Source organism: Haliotis cracherodii, unplaced genomic scaffold (assembly GCF_022045235.1).
Source record: "Haliotis cracherodii isolate W230 unplaced genomic scaffold, xgHalCrac1.p SCAF_3, whole genome shotgun sequence".
Taxonomy (NCBI): Eukaryota; Metazoa; Mollusca; class Gastropoda; order Lepetellida; family Haliotidae; genus Haliotis; species Haliotis cracherodii.
In genome coordinates, this window is record NW_027266286.1 from 615343 (window position 1) to 638211 (window position 22869).

The 22869-nt window shown below is 43.7% G+C and overlaps 2 protein-coding genes across 2 annotated transcripts; both read left to right on the forward strand.

Moving 5' to 3' along the window:
• Positions 1-6403: 6403 nt before the first annotated feature.
• Positions 6404-12498, forward strand: LOC139476038 (uncharacterized). The gene is made up of 5 exons (XM_071259279.1): positions 6404-6485; positions 7023-7139; positions 8653-8767; positions 9101-9210; positions 12415-12498. Exons 1-5 carry the CDS (start codon positions 6411-6413, stop codon positions 12433-12435), a joined length of 438 nt encoding a protein of 145 aa, XP_071115380.1. The 5' UTR covers positions 6404-6410; the 3' UTR covers positions 12436-12498.
• A 2010-nt stretch (positions 12499-14508) lies between these two features.
• LOC139475063 (uncharacterized) lies at positions 14509-18700 on the forward strand. The gene is made up of 5 exons (XM_071258292.1): positions 14509-14755; positions 15882-16178; positions 17009-17251; positions 17572-17668; positions 17858-18700. The coding sequence occupies exons 1-5, from the start codon at positions 14647-14649 to the stop codon at positions 18432-18434; spliced, it is 1323 nt and encodes a 440-aa protein (XP_071114393.1). The 5' UTR covers positions 14509-14646; the 3' UTR covers positions 18435-18700.
• The last annotated feature ends 4169 nt before the right edge of the window (positions 18701-22869 follow it).

A 22869-nucleotide genomic window follows, 5' to 3' on the forward strand; every position in this document is an offset into this window, starting at 1 on the left:
ATAACGGCATCGCGTAACTTGACTGGCAAGCGATTGACACAAGGCAGAAATTGTTGTGGCAGTGGTGACTTTATCCTAATTTGTTGTCAAATTCATCAGTTTCAACAAATTCAGAAGGCAGGAGGAGGGTTTGTTGGACAGAGGTACCCTGGGGGGTTCATGCTGAGATCGACCACAATGCGAAGCAACATTCATTTCCAGCCCATCCAAATGCTCCATTCAACCCAAAATGTCCCCAACTTCACTGTCATTATTTTTAAATTTGCCTCCATGGTGTATCCATGGTGAATTATAAACAGAAAAGCATGTAAAGTATGAATTACTGAAATGTGCACTCACCCTACAGGTTACACACAACCAAATGTTTTCCCATAGACTTCTATAGTAACGTTATGATTTTTTTTTAAATAACTAAGCATTCAACAGCTATTACCTGTACGTGTGTGCACAGTTTGGCCTTAGAGCAGCAATAAAAAAAATAAAAATGACTAGCTTAGCCAGCTCCTTTTCCGAGTACCGGAAGCTAAACACACCACCCCCAGTTTCGCACCAAATGTCACCTACTTGAAAATAGCTGTGGTCACATTCAGCATAAGTCATCATGTTGAAAAAGACAGTACTAAATATAGAAAAACATGGTCAGTTTTAATAACTGGATGGATGTACATTTGAAAGACATAAAAATCTTACAGAATATCCTCCAATCACAGCCTGCAGATATCTCTCGATCTGCACTGAAGGCTCCCTACGAAAACCGCACTCTCCAAACTGGTACTGATTTGGTGTAGTAGAACCTGTAGGTCCAAAGGAATCTTGGGCAAATCAAGACATTATTATTCTCTGGCGCTGAGAAAGAAACCGGAAAGAACTATCAACCCGCATCTTGCTTGAATACAGAGCTTGATATACATTTTGACACATACTTACGTATTTACATGGAAAGAGATTGCCCGAAAACATTCCTATCTAAACAATACGTTTAGAGTACTGTAGCACCGTAAGGTTTAGATACCGACACTGTTCAATGCAGCCACATGTCACTGTACACACCCCTGCGGACACCTGTCAGGTCAGGTTCAGGGACAGTCACATTAGGCCTGATCACCGTACACACCCCTGCGGACACCTATCAAGTCAGGTTCAGGGACAGTCACATTAGGCCTGATCACCGTACACACCCCTGCGGACACCTGTCAGGTCAGGTTCAGGGACAGTCACATTAGGCCTGATCACCGTACACACCCCTGCGGACACCTGTCAGGTCAGGTTCAGGGACAGTCACATTAGGCCTGATCACCGTACACACCCCTGCGGACACCTGTCAGGTCAGGTTCAGGGACAGTCACATTAGGCCTGATCACCGTACACACCCCTGCGGACACCTGTCAGGTCAGGTTCAGGGACAGTCACATTAGGCCTGATCACCGTACACACCCCTGCGGACACCTGTCAGGTCAGGTTCAGGGACAGTCACATTAGGCCTGATCACCGTACACACCCCTGCGGACACCTATCAAGTCAGGTTCAGGGACAGTCACATTAGGCCTGATCACCGTACACACCCCTGCGGACACCTGTCAGGTCAGGTTCAGGGACAGTCACATTAGGCCTGATCACCGTACTATCTAAAACTGAACGTCACGTTTAGCACAAACAGAGTCATTGTCCCTGTCGACCTTGACAGATATACAGACGCTGACACACACTGGTCGAAATGTCCTGAATGTTGTAACTATGATCCTATATGCAAAAAACTTCCTCAAGTATTCCAAATTAACATGGCGGCACAACAGCGCCAGGAATCCCAGCAGTAGGATGTCTGTCATTGAAGCACAACGCCTCCAGGAATCCCAGCAGCAGGATGCCTGTCATGGAAGCACAACGCCTCCGGGAATCCCAGCAGCAGGATGCCTGTCATGTCTGCACATCGCCTTCAGGAACCCCAGCAGTAGGATGTCTGTCATGTCTGCACATCGCCTTCAGGAACACAAGCAGTAGGATGCCTGTCATGGCGGCACAACACCTCCAGGAATCCCAGCAGTAGGATGTCTGTCCTAGAAGCACAACGCCTCCAGGAATCCCAGCAGCAGGATGCCTGTCATGGAAGCACAACGCCTCCGGGAATCCCAGCAGCAGGATGCCTGTCATGTCTGCACATCGCCTTCAGGAACCCCAGCAGTAGGATGTCTGTCATGTCTGCACATCGCCTTCAGGAACACAAGCAGTAGGATGCCTGTCATGGCGGCACAACACCTCCAGAATCCCAGCAGTAGGATGTCTGTCCTAGAAGCACAACGCCTCCAGGAATCCCAGCAGTAGGATGTCTGTCATGGTGGCACAACGCCTCCTGGATTCCCAGCAGTAGGATATCTGTCATGTCTGCACAACGCCTCCAGGAATCCCACTAGCAGGATGTCTGTCATGGCGGCACAACGCCTCCAGGAACCCCAGCAGTAGGATGTCTGTCATGGCGGCACAACGCCTCCAAGAATCCCACTAGCAGGATGTCTGTCATGGCGGCACAACGCCTCCAGGAATCCCACTAGCAGGATGTCTGTCATGGCGGCACAACGCCTCCAGGAACCCCAGCAGTAGGATATCTGTCATGGCGGCACAACACCTCCAGGAATCCCACTAGCAGGATGTCTGTCATGGCGGCACAACGCCTCCAGGAATCCCAGCAGTAGGATGTCTGTCATGGCGGCACAACGCATCAAGGAATCCCAGCAGCAGGATGCCTGTCATGGAAGCACAACGCCTCCAGGAATCCCAGCAGTAGGATGTATGTCATGAAAGCACAACGCCTCCAGGAATCCCAGCAGCAGGATGTCTGTCATGGAAGCACAACAGCGCCAGGAACCCCAGCAGTAGGATGTATGTCATGGAAGCACAACGCCTCCGGGAATCCCAGCTGTAGGATGCCTGTCATGGAAGCACAACGCCTCCAGGAACCTCAGCAGCAGGATGCCTGTCATGGTGGCACAACGCCTCCAGGAATCCCAGCAGTAGGATGTCTGTCCTAGAAGGACAACGCCTCCAGTAATCCCAGCAGCAGGATGTCTGTCATGTCTGCACATAGCCTTCAGGAAAGCACAACAGCGCCAGGAATCCCAGCAGTAGGATACCTGTCATGGAAGCACAACCCCTCCAGTAATCCCAGCAGTAGGATGTCTGTCATGGAAGCACAACGCCTTCAGGAACCCCAGCAGTAGGATGCCTGTCATGGAAGCACATCGCCTTCGGGAACCTCAGCAGTAGGATGCCTATCAGGGAAGCACAACGCCCTGGGAATCCCAGCAGTATCATGCTTGTCATGGCTTCACAAAGCCCATTTGTTGATCAGTAGAATTTTAGGGCCCAGGCAAATAATTTCGTCCAGTGGTTCGTCACTATTTCGGTCAGGTGGAGTACATTTATATGCTCTTAATGTTACTGAGGAGTATACAGTTTCGAAACATTTGACTGCACTGACCGTACAGTGTTGATCTAAAATCGTGCAATCTGCTTCGGATGTGAATGGCAGAGTTTGTGCGATCTACTGTGTATAATTCGTGGAAATCGAGTATTTGCCTGTGCTCTAAGGCAGACAGAGAACTCGCCACAATACATGTATATCCTGATACAGTACTGGCACTAGACCCCTATCCGAACGTTATCCGAAAGTACATTAACAACGCACACTTGGTGAGGAAAACGCATATATTCAAAGGCCATTGCCACAACGGTTCCTATATCTCTTTCACATTAAAAGTCCAACACAATCAGGAAATCCCAGGGCAATGGGTTTTCAGTTGTATACGTGAATATAAAGGTAGTGTGAATGCTACATTCAGGTCTATACATCTATGTCCCCGGTGTAGTCACATAGCAGGGTAGAAATCACTATACTGACGTGTGTTGGAGAGGAAAATGTCATTTTCGTCAGTAGTTGGTAATAGTAAGATTAAGTCCTATAGTTTACCCAAATGAGATCGTTCTTTTCAGTGCATATCTTGCATGCAGTATCATGAAAGAAAGATAAGCTTTGGTTTTTGATTCACACAAATGTACTTTCAAATAAAACAACAAAATATGAAACTGCATTATGGAAGAACAGTATATAGCTGCATACAAAACCGACACATGACTGTACAATAGTGAGCGAGTGAGTTAATATTTGTAGTCACATCGGCAATATTTCAGCCGTATCGTGAATTGAACAAGTTATGCGTTAATTTTATACATTAAAACTTGTCGTCAAAAGACATTTCAACAACCAGAAATATATCACAGATTATAATTGTAAAACTAGTTTTAGAACAATTAAAATGATCAGATTATGACAGACGACACATTATAAAAACAGGCTATAGATCACCAACAACTGAAGGTTGATCACCATGCTGGGGTCACGGGGACTTACAATACTTTGGCAACCTTCATGGACCCCAGGCGGTGTTGGCGGTTACTAACACATTTAGCCTTATTAAAACTACATATATTTTACGATTAAAGAAAGCGGTAAAAACAGACTATACAATAAAACAATAATTGCTTTCAATGAGGACAACGTTATACGGTTGAGGGATCTGACATTGACCTTGGTTTCGTCATGCTCATTATTCCCTTTGTTCCTTTTCGTCAAATTTCTCTCTTCGTAGCTGTGTGGGTGTACGTGTGTGTGTATGTGTGTGTATCTGTTTGTGTGCCTGTGTATCTGTGTGTCTGTGTGTGTGTATGTGTGTGTGTGTTTATGTATGTGTGTGTGCATGTGTGTGTATGGGTGTATGTGTGTGTGTGAGTGTGCATGTGTGTGTATGTGTGTGTCTGTGTGTATGTATGTGTGTGTCTGTGTGTGTGTGTCTGTATGTGTGTGTGAGTCTGTGTGTGTATGTGTGTGTATATGTGTGTGTATGTGTGTGTATATGTGTGTATGTGTGTGTCTGTGTATGTTACTGTGTGTGTGAGTATGCGTATGTATGTATGTGTGTGTATGTGTGTGTCTGTGCGTGTATGTGTGTATGTATGTCTTTGAACATGTGTGTGTACATGTGTGTGTACATATGTGTAGGCGTGTGTGTATGTGTCTGTTGGTCTCTTTGTGTGTGTATGTGTGTGTATATGTGTGTACGTGTGTTCGTATGTATGTTTGTATGTTTGTATATGTGTGTGTATGAGTGTGTGTGTATGTGTATGTACGTGTATATGTGTCTGTGTATGTGTGTGTTTGTGTGTTTATGTGTGTGTATGTGTGTGTCTGTGTATGTTACAGTGTGTGTGAGTATGCGTATGTATGTATGTGTGTGTATGTGTGTGTCTGTGCGTGTATGTGTGTATGTATGTGTGTGAACATGTGTGTGTACATGTGTGTGTACATATGTGTAGGCGTGTGTGTGCATGTGTCTGTTGGTCTCTTTGTGTGTGTATGTGTGTGTGTGTATATGTGTGTACGTGTGTTCGTATGTGTGTTTGTATATTTGTATATGTGTGTGTATGAGTGTGTGTGTATGTGTATGTGCGTGTATATGTGTCTGTGTATGTGTGTGTTTTTGTGTTTATGTGTGTATATATATATATGTGTGTATGTTTGTGTCTGTCTGTGTGTTTATGTGTGTATGTGTCTGTGTGTGTCTGTGTGTTAGTCTCGATTTGTGAGTATGTGTGTGTATGTGTGTGTGTGTCTGTGTATGTGCGTATGTATGTGTGTGTATGTGTGTGTATGTATGTGTGTGTATGTGTATTTGTATGTGTGTTTGTATGTATGTTTGTATGTGTGTGTATGTGTGTGTATGTGTGTATACGTATGTGTGTGTATGTGTGTGTGTATATGTGTGTATGTGTGTGTATGTACGTGTGTGTGTATGTTTGTGTGTGTCTCTGTGTGTGAATGTGTGTATATGTGTGTGTCCCTGTGTTTATGTGTATATGTGTCTGTATATGTGTGTGTATGTGTGTGTCTGTGTATGTTTATGTACGTGTGTGTGTCTGTGGGTGTATGTGTTTGTATGTGTATGTGTGTGTATGTGTGTATACGTGTGTGTGTGTATGTTTGTGTGTCTGTGTGTGTATGTCTGTGTACGTGTGTGTGTGTATGTATGTGTTTGTACATGTGTGTGTACATGCGTGTGTACATATGTGTAGGCGAGTGTGTGTATGTGTTTGTAGGTTTCTGGGTGTGTGTAGGTTTCTGTGTGTGTGTAGGTTTCTGAGTGTGTGTGTATGTGTGTGTGTGTGTGTTTGTATATGTGTATGTATGCACATATGTATGTTTAATGCTTAAAGCGGCGTAAAATCACTCACTTAGTCAGTATCACGATGCGCGACATATACTGTATATATTCTGTATGATATCTAGGCAAGCTGACGTAACAATGTTCAGGCTGGACACGTGACTTACTTCAACCTATGTAGGCAACCTGCTGGAGTTAGTAATGGCGGTCGCCCTGTCCACGGATCTACTGCCAGGGCTTCTGTCAACTCTGCAGAATGACGATAGAGCTATCCATGTAGGTACACACTCGTGTCTTGCCTCGTCCTACAATGTGTACATCCCATACAACAATAGTGCTGGCGTAAATGTATGCCTGCGACAGTACCTCATTGAGCCTGATAGCCTAGGGGCCGTCTCATAAACGGGAATGTTATCTTTGTGTTGACAATGTCAATATTCAGTTTAACAGCAGGGGATATTTATGTATTCGTCTATACTTCAGAGGCATTGATGATTGTGCAATATGTCACGTTCAACAGTTGCCCTACCCGTATATGAAAACCTGTGAAGTATTGGTGATTGGGCAATCTTTGCCCTACCTGTTTATGAAAATGTCAGATTTCAGCACATATACGGTCAGTGTGAGCAGAATATACAAACGCACCCTCCTAGCTTGTTTCCATCCATCACTAGTTTAGAACACGAAAAGAAAACATTCAGGTAAATGAAATCGACAGCTGGTAGACACAGCCAGAACCTAGGAATATGTGGTGTTATGATGTCAATGTACAGGACTGTTCAACATTCAACCATCATTTCTGTTATTTCTTAGATTCGAGGTGAGATAAAATCAAAGCTCTGCTCCCTAATTACTGATTGTGACGTCATAGTGGACCGCTGGCCGGACTACACAGCAGTGGTTGCACGGGTCAATGCTGCTACAGCCAAGGTGAACAGGCTACATGCTAATTACACTTTCAGACTGCCTACCATGCATGTAGTACAGACTGCCTACTCACCATATATGTAGTACAGACTACCTACTCACCATACATGTAGTACAGACTGCCTACTCACCATACATGTAATACAGACTACCTACTCACCATACATGTAGTACAGACTGCCTACTCACCATACATGTAATACAGACTGCCTACTCACCATACATGTAGTACAGACTGCCTACTCACAATACATGTAATACAGACTACCTACTCACCATACATGTAATAATGACTACCTACTCACCATACATGTAGTACAGACTGCCTACTCACCATACATGTAGTACAGACTGCCTACTCACCATACATGTAGTACAGACTGCCTACTCACCATACATGTAGTACATACTGCCTACTCACCATACATGTAGTACAGACTGCCTACTCACCATACATGTAGTACAGACTGCCAACTCACCATACATGTATTTCAGACTGCCAACTCACCATACATGTAGTACAGACTGCCAACTCACCATACATGTAGTACAAACTGCCCACTCACCATACATGTAATACAGACTGCCTACTCATCATACATGTAATATGAGACTGCCTACTCACCATACATGTAGTACAGCCTACCAACTCACCGAACATGTAGTACAGACTGCCTTCTCACCATACATGTAGTACAGACTGCCTACTCACCATACATGTAGTACAGACTACCTACTCACCATACATGTAGTACAGACTGCCTACTCACCATGCATGTAGTACAGATTACCTACTCACCATACATGTAGTACAGACTGCCTACCATACATGTTGTACAGACTGCCTACTCACCATACATGTAGTACAGACTGCATACCATATATGTAGTACAGACTACCTAGTCACGATAGATGTAATACAGACTCCCAACTCACCATACATGTAATATGAGACTGCCTTCTCACCATACATGTAGTACAGACTGCCTACTCACCATACATGTAGTACAGCCTACCAACTCACCGAACATGTAGTACAGACTGCCTACTCACCATACATGTAGTACATACTGCCTACCATACATGTAGTACAGACTACCTACTCACCATACATGTAGTACACACTGCCTACCATACATGTAGTACAGACTGCCTTCTCATTATACATGTAGTACAGACTGCCTACCATGCATGTAGTACAGACTTCCTACTCACCATACATGTAGTACAGACTACCAACTCACCGTACATGCAGTACAGACTATATGAGGCTCGTTAATGGAACTTGTATAGAAAGGACTTAAGAATCTATGTGGTTGTAAGTTGCTAAAATGGAAATTATGCTGACCTATTTGTGTCATAAAAACACGTGGTCTTCTGTGCGTTTCTCCTGAAGATGTTTTATAATCCGAGATACTAACGTGTGACTCATTCAATAACTATATTGTAAATATAATGCAAATAGAATTTGACGAATCGTTGAATTTATATATTGTGTTGATGTTTGTTTCCCCAGTGCCCTGTTCACCTCGGCCCTCTCGTCAGCGTCTTTACGACACACACGGCACGACTGGAAACGCTGCTGCGACAACCCGACGTGCTGGACTGGTCAGCTAGGATCATATTTGTGTGTAAGTGTTACCCTGGAAACAATGATCTCACTATAAATTCCAAACATGTCTTTTCAACACAGCATTACTCTACCTTTCAGAATAAATCCTTGTTTCGAGTAGGTTATGCAATCTATTACAGATATCACGTTTAGTAAGAATATGTAGGAAATGTTTCAACAGACCAGTCTACTTTGATGAAATGAACATGTAGAGAATCATGGGTAATGGATACCCTCGGACTTTCAACGACCATGGGTACCTCGCATCTCACATCAACAAACGTGTGTCGCCGTGGTATAACGTGATGTGTTCCCAGGGTGTACTGACACTACATTACTTTGTTCTAACCAGGTGTTGAGCACCATGCCGGCTGTGGTCAAGGCCATCGGTTATCAACACAGATCCTATACAGTGGACACGTACCGCCTGATGACCGTCACACGGGTCAGCCTCCGAGTCAGGTACCCACAACATATACTTGTATACATACTCTAGGAACAAGGTTAAGCGCCCCCTGAAAAATTGTGAATCATTGTCGAGCGACCGCGAAAGTAATTGGTAAAATCAGTAATCAGTTATGCATACTAAGATTGGTAGAGCTTCTGGAGCGCTAATTACGGGCATAAACGATCTATCAATCGACGGTAAATGGGGAAATGTGTTGAATAATAGGCATGATGTATGTAGAATATCCTTCAAAGCTGTTGGTCGTCAGCTCGGATATGAACACATTAATGTGGTAAAGGAACGTCCAAGGTCTGGACGGTCTCATGTGACGTCAGCAAGCAAAGGTCGCTACATGCTCTGTTTCGTTAGGAGACAAGCCACAGCAGCTGTCTGGAGGAGAACTGGATCCCCACAGACCATTGTCATCGCGGACATTGAGAATCAGCAGGTTTGAGATCAAGGAGGGTATCAAGCATCCAAAGCTATCAGACTGTCTTCGCAGAAACCATTCAGTTTGGTGTACAATGACACGTAGCTGCAAGCTGAAAACATGGAGGATGATTCCCTGGACGGGTGGGAACAGTTTCCTGTTGAGTGTCACAGACTGGCGTATTCCCCCCTAACCACCCGTCTACATGGACGATAACGTGAGACAACACCATTGTAGGCAGATAACAGAGGTCTCCAACAGAACTCTAACGCGCCCATCCATGGACCACCATGAGTCCAGATCTCCACCTGAGGCAACACATCCGGGACATAATCAGGCGCAAGACACAGAAGCTGAACAAACCAGTAGCACAAGCATTGCCTGAACCAGCCAACAGCACAAGCATTGCCTGAACCAACCAGCAGTACAAGCATTGCCTGAACCAACCAGCAGTACAAGCATTGCCTGAACTAACCAGTAGCACAAGCATTGCCTGAACCACCCAGCAGCACAAGCATTGCCTGAACCAACCAGTAGCACAAGCATTGCCTGAACCAACCAGTAGCACAAGCATTGCCTGAACCACCCAGTAGCACAAGCATTGCCTGAACCACCCAGCAGCACAAGCATTGCCTGAACCACCCAGCAGCACAAGCATTGCCTGAACCAACCAGCAGTACAAGCATTGCCTGAACTAACCAGCAGCACAAGCATTGCCTGAACCAACCAGTTGCACAAGCATTGCCTGAACCAACCAGTTGCACAAGCATTGCCTGAACCAACCAGCAGCACAAGCATTGCCTGAACCAACCAGTAGCACAAGCATTGCCTGAACCAACCAGCAGCACAAGCATTGCCTGAACCAACCAGTAGCACCAGCATTGCCTGAACCAACCAGTTGCACAAGCATTGCCTGAACCAACCAGTTGCACAAGCATTGCCTGAACCAACCAGCAGCACAAGCATTGCCTGAACCAACCAGTAGCACAAGCATTGCCTGAACCAACCAGCAGCACAAGCATTGCCTGAACCAACCAGCAGTACAAGCATTGCCTGAACCAACCAGTTGCACAAGCATTTCCTGAACAAACCAGTAACACAAGCATTGCCTGAACCAACCAGTTGCACAAGCATTTCCTGAACAAACCAGTAACACAAGCATTGCCTGAACCAACCAGCAGCACAAGCATTGCCTGAACCAACCAGTTGCACAAGCATTGCCTGAACCAACCAGCAGCACAAGCATTGCCTGAACCAACCAGCAGCACAAGCATTGCCTGAACCAACCTGCAGCACAAGCATTGCCTGAACCAACCTGCATCACAAGCATTGCCTGAACCAACCAGTTGCACAAGCATTGCCTGAACCAACCAGCAGCACAAGCATTGCCTGAACCAACCAGTAGCACAAGCATTGCCTGAACCAACCAGCAGCACAAGCATTGCCTGAACCAACCAGCAGTACAAGCATTGCCTGAACCAACCAGTTGCACAAGCATTTCCTGAACAAACCAGTAACACAAGCATTGCCTGAACCAACCAGTTGCACAAGCATTTCCTGAACAAACCAGTAACACAAGCATTGCCTGAACCAACCAGCAGCACAAGCATTGCCTGAACCAACCTGCATCACAAGCATTGCCTGAACCAACCAGTTGCACAAGCATTGCCTGAACCAACCAGCAGCACAAGCATTGCCTGAACCAACCAGTAGCACAAGCATTGCCTGAACCAACCAGCAGCACAAGCATTGCCTGAACCAACCAGCAGTACAAGCATTGCCTGAACCAACCAGCAGCATAAGCACTTCCTGAACCAACCAGCAGCACAAGCATTGCCTGAACCAACCAGTAGCACAAGCATTGCCTGAACCAACCAGTAGCACAAGTATTGCCTGAACCAACCAGTAGCACAAGCATTGCCTGAACCAACCAGTTGCACAAGCATTGTCTGAACCAACCAGTAGCACAAGCATTGCCTGAACCAACCTGCAGCACAAGCATTGCCTGAACCAACCTGCATCACAAGCATTGCCTGAACCAACCAGTTGCACAAGCATTGCCTGAACCAACCAGTAGCACAAGCATTGCCTGAACCAACCAGTAGCACAAGCATTGCCTGAACCAACCCGCAGCACAAGCATTGCCTGAACCAACCAGCAGCACAAGCATTGCCTGTGTTCAGGTCTGAAATGGAACAAATATTTTGCGTCTCTTCACTAAACAATCTTAGAACCAACACAAATGATATATTCTGAAGTCTCTCTGCATACCGACAACATCCCCACAATCTTAGAAAAATTGAAACAAATTGATAAATGGTAGTAACATTTTCACGACAAAGTGGGAGGAAACTTGTATAGGTTTGTGTTTAGGATTGAAACACATTTTACAGTGTAGTCACATATACAGTATCACCAACTAGTCTCATAATGCATACAGCCATTTCCTCATATAATTGTAAGGAAAAGATTCATGTAAGAGATACAACGCCATACGCACCAACACTACGTCTCGTTGTTGCACTATGTCGAACAATAGCCTTTTTGCTTATTGTTTAACACCACAATCAGCATTTTGTTCCAGCTGTATGGCAGTGGTCAGGAAATTATCGAGACTCTACCAGACAGACCGGTGACTGATGTCATGAGCAACATCTTACCGGGTTGTCTCGCCGAGTCATTGAACCTGACACCCCATGTATGTAGTCGCCTCATTTAGGGGGCAAAGATTAATAAAATATGGTATCACTCATCTGAATTAAATATTTCTGTTTCTTGTTTATTCAAGGCCAAGACCAGAGGGCTTTAAGATGACTAGCCTCAAACCTGAACAAGCAGCTATTGTCAATTCTTTTTGGAAATACAATGACGGTAAACACTCGGAAATATACATTCAAGACATTATTGGCAAACTGCCGTCGTGTTGTCTGTATGACGCTGAAGGTGCCATGGCTCTCAACTACCACTATGGCGCTGTAGGCATGCTGCATGTTCTAACAACAGTCAGTCCCGGCCTAGCCTTGTACACACGGATGTACTTCAACGTGAGGGCTACAGTAGGTTGCTTTAACCGGCAATAAATTGCAATGTGGAACACCATCTTTGGTAGACGTCTATATGTAATGTAAAGCAAACCAAGATAACAGAAGCTTAAAGACACCCATCAAATGTTAAAGTCACAGAAGAAGAAAGCCCAATATTGACCAAACTTCAAAAAAGAACAATCGGTATCAAGCTTTTTCAGAACGTATGGCTGGTACATGTTGAGGTCTCTATAACGTATCAAGTGTAACCTCAAACACAACTCATCAGAGTCTGGAGAATGGTCATGTGTCAAGTTATATCTGCAATTATAAGCCCTTACTAAAATGACAATCTGGATAGCAGTATGTTGAAGAATTATCGCCGAAGGTCGAATATAATTTTCGTATCAAAGATCCTGGAAAGGCTTACATCAAACACAACATTATGCATATATTTCAATCTGCTGAGAGAACAGCCCTTAGCACAGTTACGATACTAAATCGAGTCATGTTGGACCTAAACATGTCTGTTGCAGATGGTCATGTGACCCGTCTAGTTCTACTAGATGTATCCCCAGCCTTCGATGCCATTGATCATGAGAAGCTGGGAGAGTTGGATCTAACTGGAACTGATCTCATCGTACACAGCGCAGGCAACAGTGTGAAGTCATCAGAATCACCTGGTCCGATTTTGTTCAGGTTCTTGTGGAGTGCAACAGGTTCAGTCTAAAGGCAAATTCGTGTTACCCTGTATGCCTGCCAACTTGGACATGTCAACACTCAGACTAGTCACTACAACGCATGTCACACTGCATACCTGACAACCAACAACATGCTGACACTAAATGAAGACACGACCGCGAATCAAATAAGGATTCTCAGAAACAACAGCTTCTGATACCAGGCTAACCAATGTACATCTGTAGACTCAACCTATGTTTTAACAGCAGCACCGGTCTGGGACAATGGTTGGATTGCACTGTGACTGCCATGTTCATGTATGCCAGTGTTTGTGTATTTAATGAATTAACTTACATGCATACACATACACACACATCGTCCTCTAAGATGAAACTGATGATAAACTGTGATGATTGAAACACGGGTTAGAAGGGCAGTAAAACCACCTCGCTCTTGCAGCTGACCTTGTACATGAACAGTGCAACATGTCGGCAGATGGCCTGATGTACACCTACAGAAATAAAGGATTTACATAAACTCCTACGAAACAATATTATTTTGGGAACATTGGGAAATCAACACTAGTGCAATGCGGCTTGTGCACTACGATATCATATTCTACTTTCATGTACAGATTATTCACATTCTCACAGTGAGTTATATATGACAAATCTGGTTCAGCAAATGTATCACTCGGAGTCATTATAGTACATGATACAATTGATGATAATCATTATGTTTGTCCCACATTGTGTCAGTTTCTCCCGAAACTCACAGACGGCACGATGAGGAAAGTGTCTCCTGTACCCATGTGTGTTGTAACCTCACGCAACTGCCGCTCCACCCTACGCCGTGCAGGATGGAGAATATACTGATCCACCACGTCAGAGGAAGTGTCTCCTGTACCCTTGTGTGTTGTGACCTCAGGCAACTGCCGCTCCACCCTACGCCGTGCAGGATGGAGAATATACTGATCCACCACGTCAGAGGAAGTGTAATGTGCTCTAATGTAAATGTATTGACTCGTTTGATCCAAGTGTAAGCAAACATATGTTCCCGTGTGCGCTGTGTTGACGCCAGGTGTACACTTCCCCCTCATGCACTGTGGTCTCTGCCCTGTATGTACATATTCATATAGCACGTGGCTGTATGTACACGTCTATATTCATGTAATAGGTGGCTGTCATGAAATATATTCAAATGATATGGCTATCGACTTTTTGTCATCAGATGTGACCAAGTAGCATGATGCTGATACGAAAGGCAACATACATGACGACGTAGCTGCCGGAATTACAAGGACCAAATCATTATTAATGGGAAGTGTTTCAGAAGCAGTGGAAACATCGCAAATGGACTGTCGCTGTCTGCATGTCATGTTTCTGCTCATTCTGACAGCATGTCTAACAGTGGGTGAAATGAAAGGTGAGAATTGTGGTCTCTCACAGAGTATCACAGGAGTACAAAGACCTGGTCAAAGGTGATATTTGAAACATGTTATGTAAAACACGCACAAGCCATTATATATAGTGTCACTTAGTGATGATGTTATTGAAACGAGCATTTCCTTCTTGTGGTCTAAATACCACATAACAATTGTCTGTGGTAGCTGTGCGAGATAATAAATGAACAAGTATCGTCGGATAAAACTGCTTCATAAAATTATCAATGGATATGTTTCGACATGATGATTCTTCATGATAGAATATCTGTCTTCAGCTGTCATGGCTGTCCATCTACAACAACATAAAACGTCACCACCAGGGCATAATCTGTCCCGATTATCTGCTGAAACACACTCCACTGGGCACAACAGCAACATAGTTGTGAAACTTATATGAATGGAACACGCTTTGTATTGGTCAAATGTAACAAATGTTTTATTTGGGATACCACTTTCTTAGTAAAGTACAGATTCTCGTATCTTTTTAGGGTTAAGCCCCATTCGTGATTCGAACCCACACTGCCAGAGTGAGTCACCTAATCGCCAGCACACAAAGCCGTCAATCTAACCCACTCAGCTACCGAGGCTTCCACAAAAATGAAAGTCCGACACCTGGAAGTCTAGATCACGCACTTTGTGTACCCCTCTGACAAGTGTAAATTAGCACGGATTTATTGGCCGAAAACTTTTAACACACAAGCCATTTAGAAAGTGGTCACATTTAACAAATGTTATATTTGGGATAGCATGTTCTTAGTACCCGTCGTGATATTGCTGGAATATTGCTAAAAGCAGCATAAAACCATACTCACTCACTCACTCTTAGTAAAGTAGAGATTCGCGTACGACATTTGACATATGTTTGGTGTGCAATTATTAAAAAAGCTATTCATTATACATCTTTCTGTCTATGAACTCGAAAACACCTATGTTTTCTTTAATATGTCATGTTTGTGATTATATCTCATAACCTTCGAGATTCATGTCTACTAAATAAAAAATTCTAATACATGTAAGTAATAAGCATATGTGGTCTTCACTGTAAAGAATAAAGCTGTCACAATATCAGGTACACATAACGTCTATGCAATTCCAATGTTCTTCTAGTGGAGAGTAGATGTAAGAAGCTCCAGCAGGAGAGCTCTCTCCGCCTGACGTGTGGTCCTGCACAGTACATCGCCATACAGACTGTGTCCGCTGGAGCTCGGGGTGAAGGCTGCAGGGTGAACAGGAGTGTGGACTGTAACTACACGCCCCCCAACATCACACAGCCGCCTCAAGTTACAGTATGTAACGGCAACAACAGCTGTAACGTGTCTCTGCAGTTGGTTGTCAAGTGCAACAACAAGGACTACTTCGCTGACTATGCATTGGAGATTGAATACCAGTGTCTCGGGGGTAACTGTAAGTGTATCATCATTGCAATACATTGAGATGAGGTGAAATGGGGTTTAACGTCGCATCTAAGGTTATTTCACTCATGTAGCGACGTTATGTGCATGTGTTTGTGTGTCTGCTTGTACTAGTCAGGACTGATGGCAATTGTTTTTAGTGCTAGCACTCTGAGATACCATGCCGCAGTTTAACATGAATACCCCACTCAGACACAGTATACTGACCGCGAGCAGACAAGTCATTGTTTGAAACCATTAAAGCCTGACAGGATAACAACAAGTAATATCTTTTAACGTCTTCTGGTATGACGCGACCGGGGATCCAACCCCGGACCTTCCGCTCTTCGGTAGCCTAGTTTCTACCCTTGTCACATCAAGGCCACTTTTCTTAGATTGACCCTTGCGTCAACTCGCGTAGTTCACGAGTTGTGCACCTTGGAATGAAAACCCCATATCCATACAGATTGCTGTTCACACCTCGTAGAGCGACTACCATAGGTGACGACCTTGTCGACCAGGTAACGAAAACATTCGCGATTTCATCCCTTCCACAACAATATAGGTAATCGTTGGTGTGAGTGTGTTTGTGTGTGTGTGTGTGGGGGGGGGGGGGGGGGGGGGGGGGGGGAAGGGGGTGTTAATAGATTAAAAAGATGTGTCAAGAAAGACAGGCAGCGGTAAATAACTTTCATCCAAAGGTGTGCCAGTCTTGGATGTTGATTCTCTGATTGAATTATCGCTTTGTGGCGATACACACAGGTAATGGATGCTGTCGACACATACATGTATGTGATTGTTATTATCACTATAGAGAGTAAATACATCTTCTACCATCCACAGATAATGTCAAGTCTTCAGGGGTGCCTACATCGTCTACAGTACCTACTTCGGCAACAAGCCAATATATAACATCTGCTGCAGTGAGAATATCAGAGTCACCAACATCGGATGAAGTGCCCACTGTATTTCCGACACTCAATATCGGGACTTCTACTTTACCCAACAAAGATGTCTTGCTATCCACAATACCAACAACAGATGATGCTACTTCCACGGGACCTCGTGATCAAACGACCGACCAGAGTAGGTCGATCAAAGACAATCTTTTTTACTATGAAATCCATTTCTATGTATATTTGAAGCACTTGTTCGTAATCTACAATGTAAAGGACAGTTAAGGTTCACAACGCCTATATCTAAATAATAACTTAGGGAGCGTACGTTAGATATCCTTGAGAACTTGGATATTTGCTTTTCAGTCACTAACTTTTTTCAGTCATATCTCCAAGACATAACACTTTATTTTGTCCCTGAATTCCTGAATGTCAGGCGAATACACTTTTTTGTAAGTATTTCTGGAATGAAGTATTTTATCCCTGAATGACTTTTTGTGTGAATTCCAGACGCTATCCTTCCCCTCTTCTTGATAGCTGCGTCGGCCGTGATGGGAGTCCTTGTCATTGTTGTCCTGGTGGTGCTCTGTGTCATGTGTGGCTGCAGGTAAAGTGCAATTTTTACGTATAACCCTCGTCTCGCTATAAAATAGGCATCACCAGCCTTTTTATAAACTGTCCCATCAACACACTTTTCGTATGTTGCAGTGTGCAGCCTTTTTAACTGTTTAACCAAAATTCCTACTGCCACATAACAATTGAAGAATTTTACGTTATTTCATATTTTCTTTGCCAGGAAGTGCGAGATAACACACAAAATAATGGCCACGGCTTCACAAGGGGACCATATCATTCCAATGCCTGTTCCAAAGAATCTGGTCGGCACCACATGGCAGGAGCACGATAGATACTGGGAGCTGGATCCTGCCGATGTACACAACGCCAGCCCTGTCATCGTTGAGAGTGACACAGGTTATGCAGCGTTGAACCGAGCAGAAAGGGAACAGAAACACATCAGTGACTATTTGGGGCATGGAACACCTGTTCAACATGGGCGTGAACTGGCTCAATTTCTAGTTCCCAGTCCAAAGGAAGATGGTAGTCAACACATCCTGGTGAGTCCTAGCGTATCACCAGATAGCTCACTACCAGAAGCTCGGCTGGTCGGCAGGGGGGCAGGCTATCAAAAAATTCTAGTTCAAGGTCACAGATATGACCGCCTGAACATCAGGGACGCCAAGCAGAACGACATCATGGACATGAGGGTATTCATTATTGATGCTGACAACCTTTATGACAAGCTAACTTTTAGGAAACTGTATCACGTGAAAGTAGATGAAACAGAAGCAGATAAGCCTGAGGATAAAGACTGAACGTTGATGTTGTGATGTTACCATGGATACACTCCTTCTGGACACCAAACTATATCCTTTATAAACTATCCTTCTGCTCAGAACAGTACCTTAAAGTTACAAATCCCTGGCTCTTTTTGAGGTAGTTCACACGAATTATAAATAGAAAGAGGAAGATATATTGTGCAACGACGTGAACGGCAAGTGTGTGAATTATGTAATGGTAACACTATTGATTGTACTAAGATTGTATGTTCATCCATCTTTAGGTACATTGCTTGGGAGTCGCTGCCACTACAATGAAGCCTTATCATGTGAACAGATGTCTCTTCTCCAGGCACATTGCTTGGGAGGCGCTGCCACTACAATAAAGCCTTATGATGTGAACAGCAGTTTTTTCTCTAGGCACATGGCTTTGGTGTTGCTGCCACAACAATGAAGCCTTGTCATATGAACAGCAGCCTTTTCTTCAGGCACATGGCTTGGGTGCTGCTGCCACTACAACGAAGCCTTGTCATATGAACAGAAGTCTCTTCTCTAGGCACATGGCTTATGTATCGCTGCCACTACAACGAAGCCTTGTCATATGAACAGAAGTCTCTTCTCCAGGCACATGACTTGTGTGTTGCTGCCACTACAACGAAGCCTTGTCATATCGACCTACACATTTATCGATATATTGTTTGATACAGTTTGTGATCCAGGCATTCTTTATTGACACTGAAGTCTGATGTCGCCTCACATCCTGTTTGTCACAACAAATACCTCACATATTCTATGGTCCGGAAGGTTTCATTGTGTGGAACCTTTTGTCAACTGTTCTCGTTTTAGCAGTTTTTATGTAATTCTTAGTTGGAAAGGTGTTCGTCAAAATTTGATTCAATCTACGAATGCTGATTCCCAATGTCCAATGGCGCATTGATCCAAACGTTTCAATCGCTGGTTAGTCCTAACTATCTTGAACTATACAGAAGTATAAAATTAAACATTTCATGAATGTGCATAGGATGTTCGGTAGGCCATGATGACAACTGTCATCTCATTGTTTAGTTCCATTAGTAAGATTACCTTTATAAAGCTTGACATATTTCTCTAATTGGTAGACCGCATCTTTAGACTATTAATTCTTGTAGATCTTCATGCCACTATGTGTAAAACTTATTGTCACACTAATGAATAACAACATCTGTCGTAGTTTCTAGATATTACTTGTACATCTGTATTTATGTCTCTGCAACAACCAACCTGACCATCAGCCACATCTTGTTTACATTACATTTCATCTCTAGCAGTTATGCTTTAAGTGTGGTATTAAAACGAGGAAAACATGCGCTTGATTGTGTACATTGGGGCAAGTTTCTACAGGAAGTTTTGATCTCCCTGGCCACCTGCTTCGGTAAATACGTCAACTGCAGTCTCTATGTTTGCCCTGGCTGTGCATTACAGCAAAGGCGTGGTGAAAGAGGGAAGGGCCTTGACGTAACTGGTCTCACACATGACACCCAGGGAACACAATTCAGTGATTTTTTCTATTCATGAATCCTGTCATTTCTAATTAATAAATTCAATTACTTCATATTACCTATTAATGTCATCTGTCAAATTGTTCTTCTGCCTTTAGTTGACATTTTAGAAACCTGCATTTTGATTGGTCCGTCAGCGGTATCGAAACGACGTTTTGCTCTGACTTTCGCCGTGGCCCATCCGAAGAAAGTATTCTTTCGAAACCACTTCTTACCCAAAACCGGCTTTTAAGCTATTTCAAGCACTTGTTAAGCTCTGTAAACGTTTCGAAATGTAATATTGGCCGGTTCCATTTTCTTGATAAAAGAGACAAAAACTTGTTAATTTATCATTAGATATATCTCTTCTAAAGTGATAGGCTGAACGTATACTGTCCAACACAAACACATGCAAAGACAAGTCAGTTGTTCACCTGAGCAAACACGGGAACATATAAAATAGGGAATGGCGTCGGAGCTGATTTTTGTCAATAATGCGTAAAATTAGGAAATGTCCTCCACATGTCTACCTTCAAACATTTTGAAAGCTTGCACCTCCAACGTTGTGACATGTAAACACCAACAGCCGGTGCAGACACCAAATGACCTGGTGAGTTTAACAATGGACACATGGGTCATCTTACTTGCAATGGTGAGTGCGTTAGGTTTCACGCCGCCTATTCCAGTCATATCACGGCGTGTCACCTTCATGTTGAGGACAACTCCAAGTGACGCAGGTCTTTGCTTCCAATAATAACAATACAATGTTTATTCAACTGTCTAATAATATCACGTGACGTGGGGAATATTTTTCCACCACCCGGTCATTCCAACTGGGGCGTCGGTTCCACTCTGCAACTGTACTCTGCAACGTCAAGTCTGCTCCTAGACGAATAATGTCCTCCTGAGAGACACAACTATTTTTCACAAGACAGCAGCGACACATGCATCTTAACGTGCTCTGTTCTATTGAAATATTTTACTGGAATTTGGCAAGTCCGTGGGTTTTTCAGTTGCCAATGAACTTTCGCAGGAATCGCGACAGAAAGAGTATACAATTTCATATTTTGGTAGTGCAACTAACATAGCCTTATAAAAGTTCAAAGCATCACTCAACAAAACATTATCGCAACATTCATGATGGCATCAAAAAGGTTCAGAGCATCAATAATAAACAAAACATTATGTTGAAGCGTCGTCACAATATTCGACGTGACATTATAAAGGCTCAGGGCATCAGCAATAAACATAACATTATGTCGAAGCGTCATCAAAACATTCGACGTGGCAGAATAAGGGTTCACAGCATCAGCAATAAACAAAACATTATGTCGAAGCGTCATTACGACATTCGACGTTGCAGAATAAGGGTTCACAGCATCAGCAATAAATAAAACATTATGTTGAAGCGTCATCACAACATTCGACGTGGCATTATAAAGGCTCAGAGCATCAGCAATAAACAAAACATTATGTCGAAGCATCATCACAACATTCGACGTGGCAGAATAAGGGTTCAGGGTATCAGCAATAAACAAAACATTATGTCGAAGCGTCATCACAACATTCGACGTTGCAGAATAAGGGTTCAGAGCATTAGCAATAAACAAAACATTATATCGAAGCGTCATCACAACATTCGACATAGCATTATAAAAGTTCAGAGCATCAGCAATAAACAAAACATTATGTCGTTATAGCCGTGTAGGTTGTAGTTGTTATGGGATCAGTCCAAACACAGTAGTATGTACTGAAACTTGTGAGGTGTTCATATGTGTAGATCATTATATTCACAAAACCACAAACTCCCATATTACGTTCCCCATCATCAAATTCCAGGAAAATCCACTCCTTTTCACCTCATAACAACCTTGCACAAACGTAAACAAACTTCTATGATGTATTTAACAGTTATGTACATAAGGCTTCTACTGCCTGGTTGAAGTCTTTCAGCTGCCGTCTGTGCTGTTGAACAACGTGTTGACACAACCAAGACATGGTAATAATCACCTACATACATGCAACTACAGTAGTCGCCTACAGTGCCTCAGCTTCCTCAGTCGTACACAGGGTGTGTTCACCACATCTCATAGGTGAGTAGACGAAGGACGACGCTGGATGGGAGACTCTCCAAACTGGGCAGAGTTACCACTAAACGCGTCAATGAGACAAGTGTTCAGATTCTAAGCCTGCGTCAAACAAGCCTGGGTGAGGGATTCACTACGTGAACAGATGAAGCTTGGTGGTTTACTTCTTGGTGAAGCAGTGAACTGTTTCTGCCTCCTGTTTGTTTTTCCCGCAGTTCCGTCAGAAAGTGCTCAAGGTGAGTTGACGTTTTACTTCTCAGCTAAGCCTCGAACGTAACTGTAATATGTTTCTTTCAAGGACCATTTGGTATTCAGGGGAAGGGAATTTTGTTCGAGTGGGGATGGTGGCACGCGACCTCGATTTAACAATAGTAAATCAATGACTAACATATTATGTCCCTAACACAAAAATCCCAGTTAAAATGCCTAGTTATTAAATAGTCGGTCAATAATTGTATGTTGTTAGAAATCACTTGTCCAACTCGATAAAGTAAATATAGAATACGAAACGAGCTCCCGTGTAATACCAATACTATGAAACGAGCGAATAGTTCTGGTATCTGACGAGATTCGCGAAATTTGTATTACACGGGAGCCCTGGGGCGTCAGCCTAGCAAAAGGGTTGCTGGGGTAATCGAGTGTGCACAACCTCCTCTCAGTGATCTATCATCTCCACACGCAATGTCAGTGTATAAAATAAGACCAGCGATGTTGAGAATGTTCTATATTTGTTTGGGGGCGGTCGGGTAGCCTAGTGGTTAAAGCGTTCGCTCGTCACGCAGAAGACCCGGGTTTGACTACCGACATGGGTACAATGTGTGAAGCCCATTTCTGGTGTCCCCCGCAGCGATTGCTGGAATATTGCTA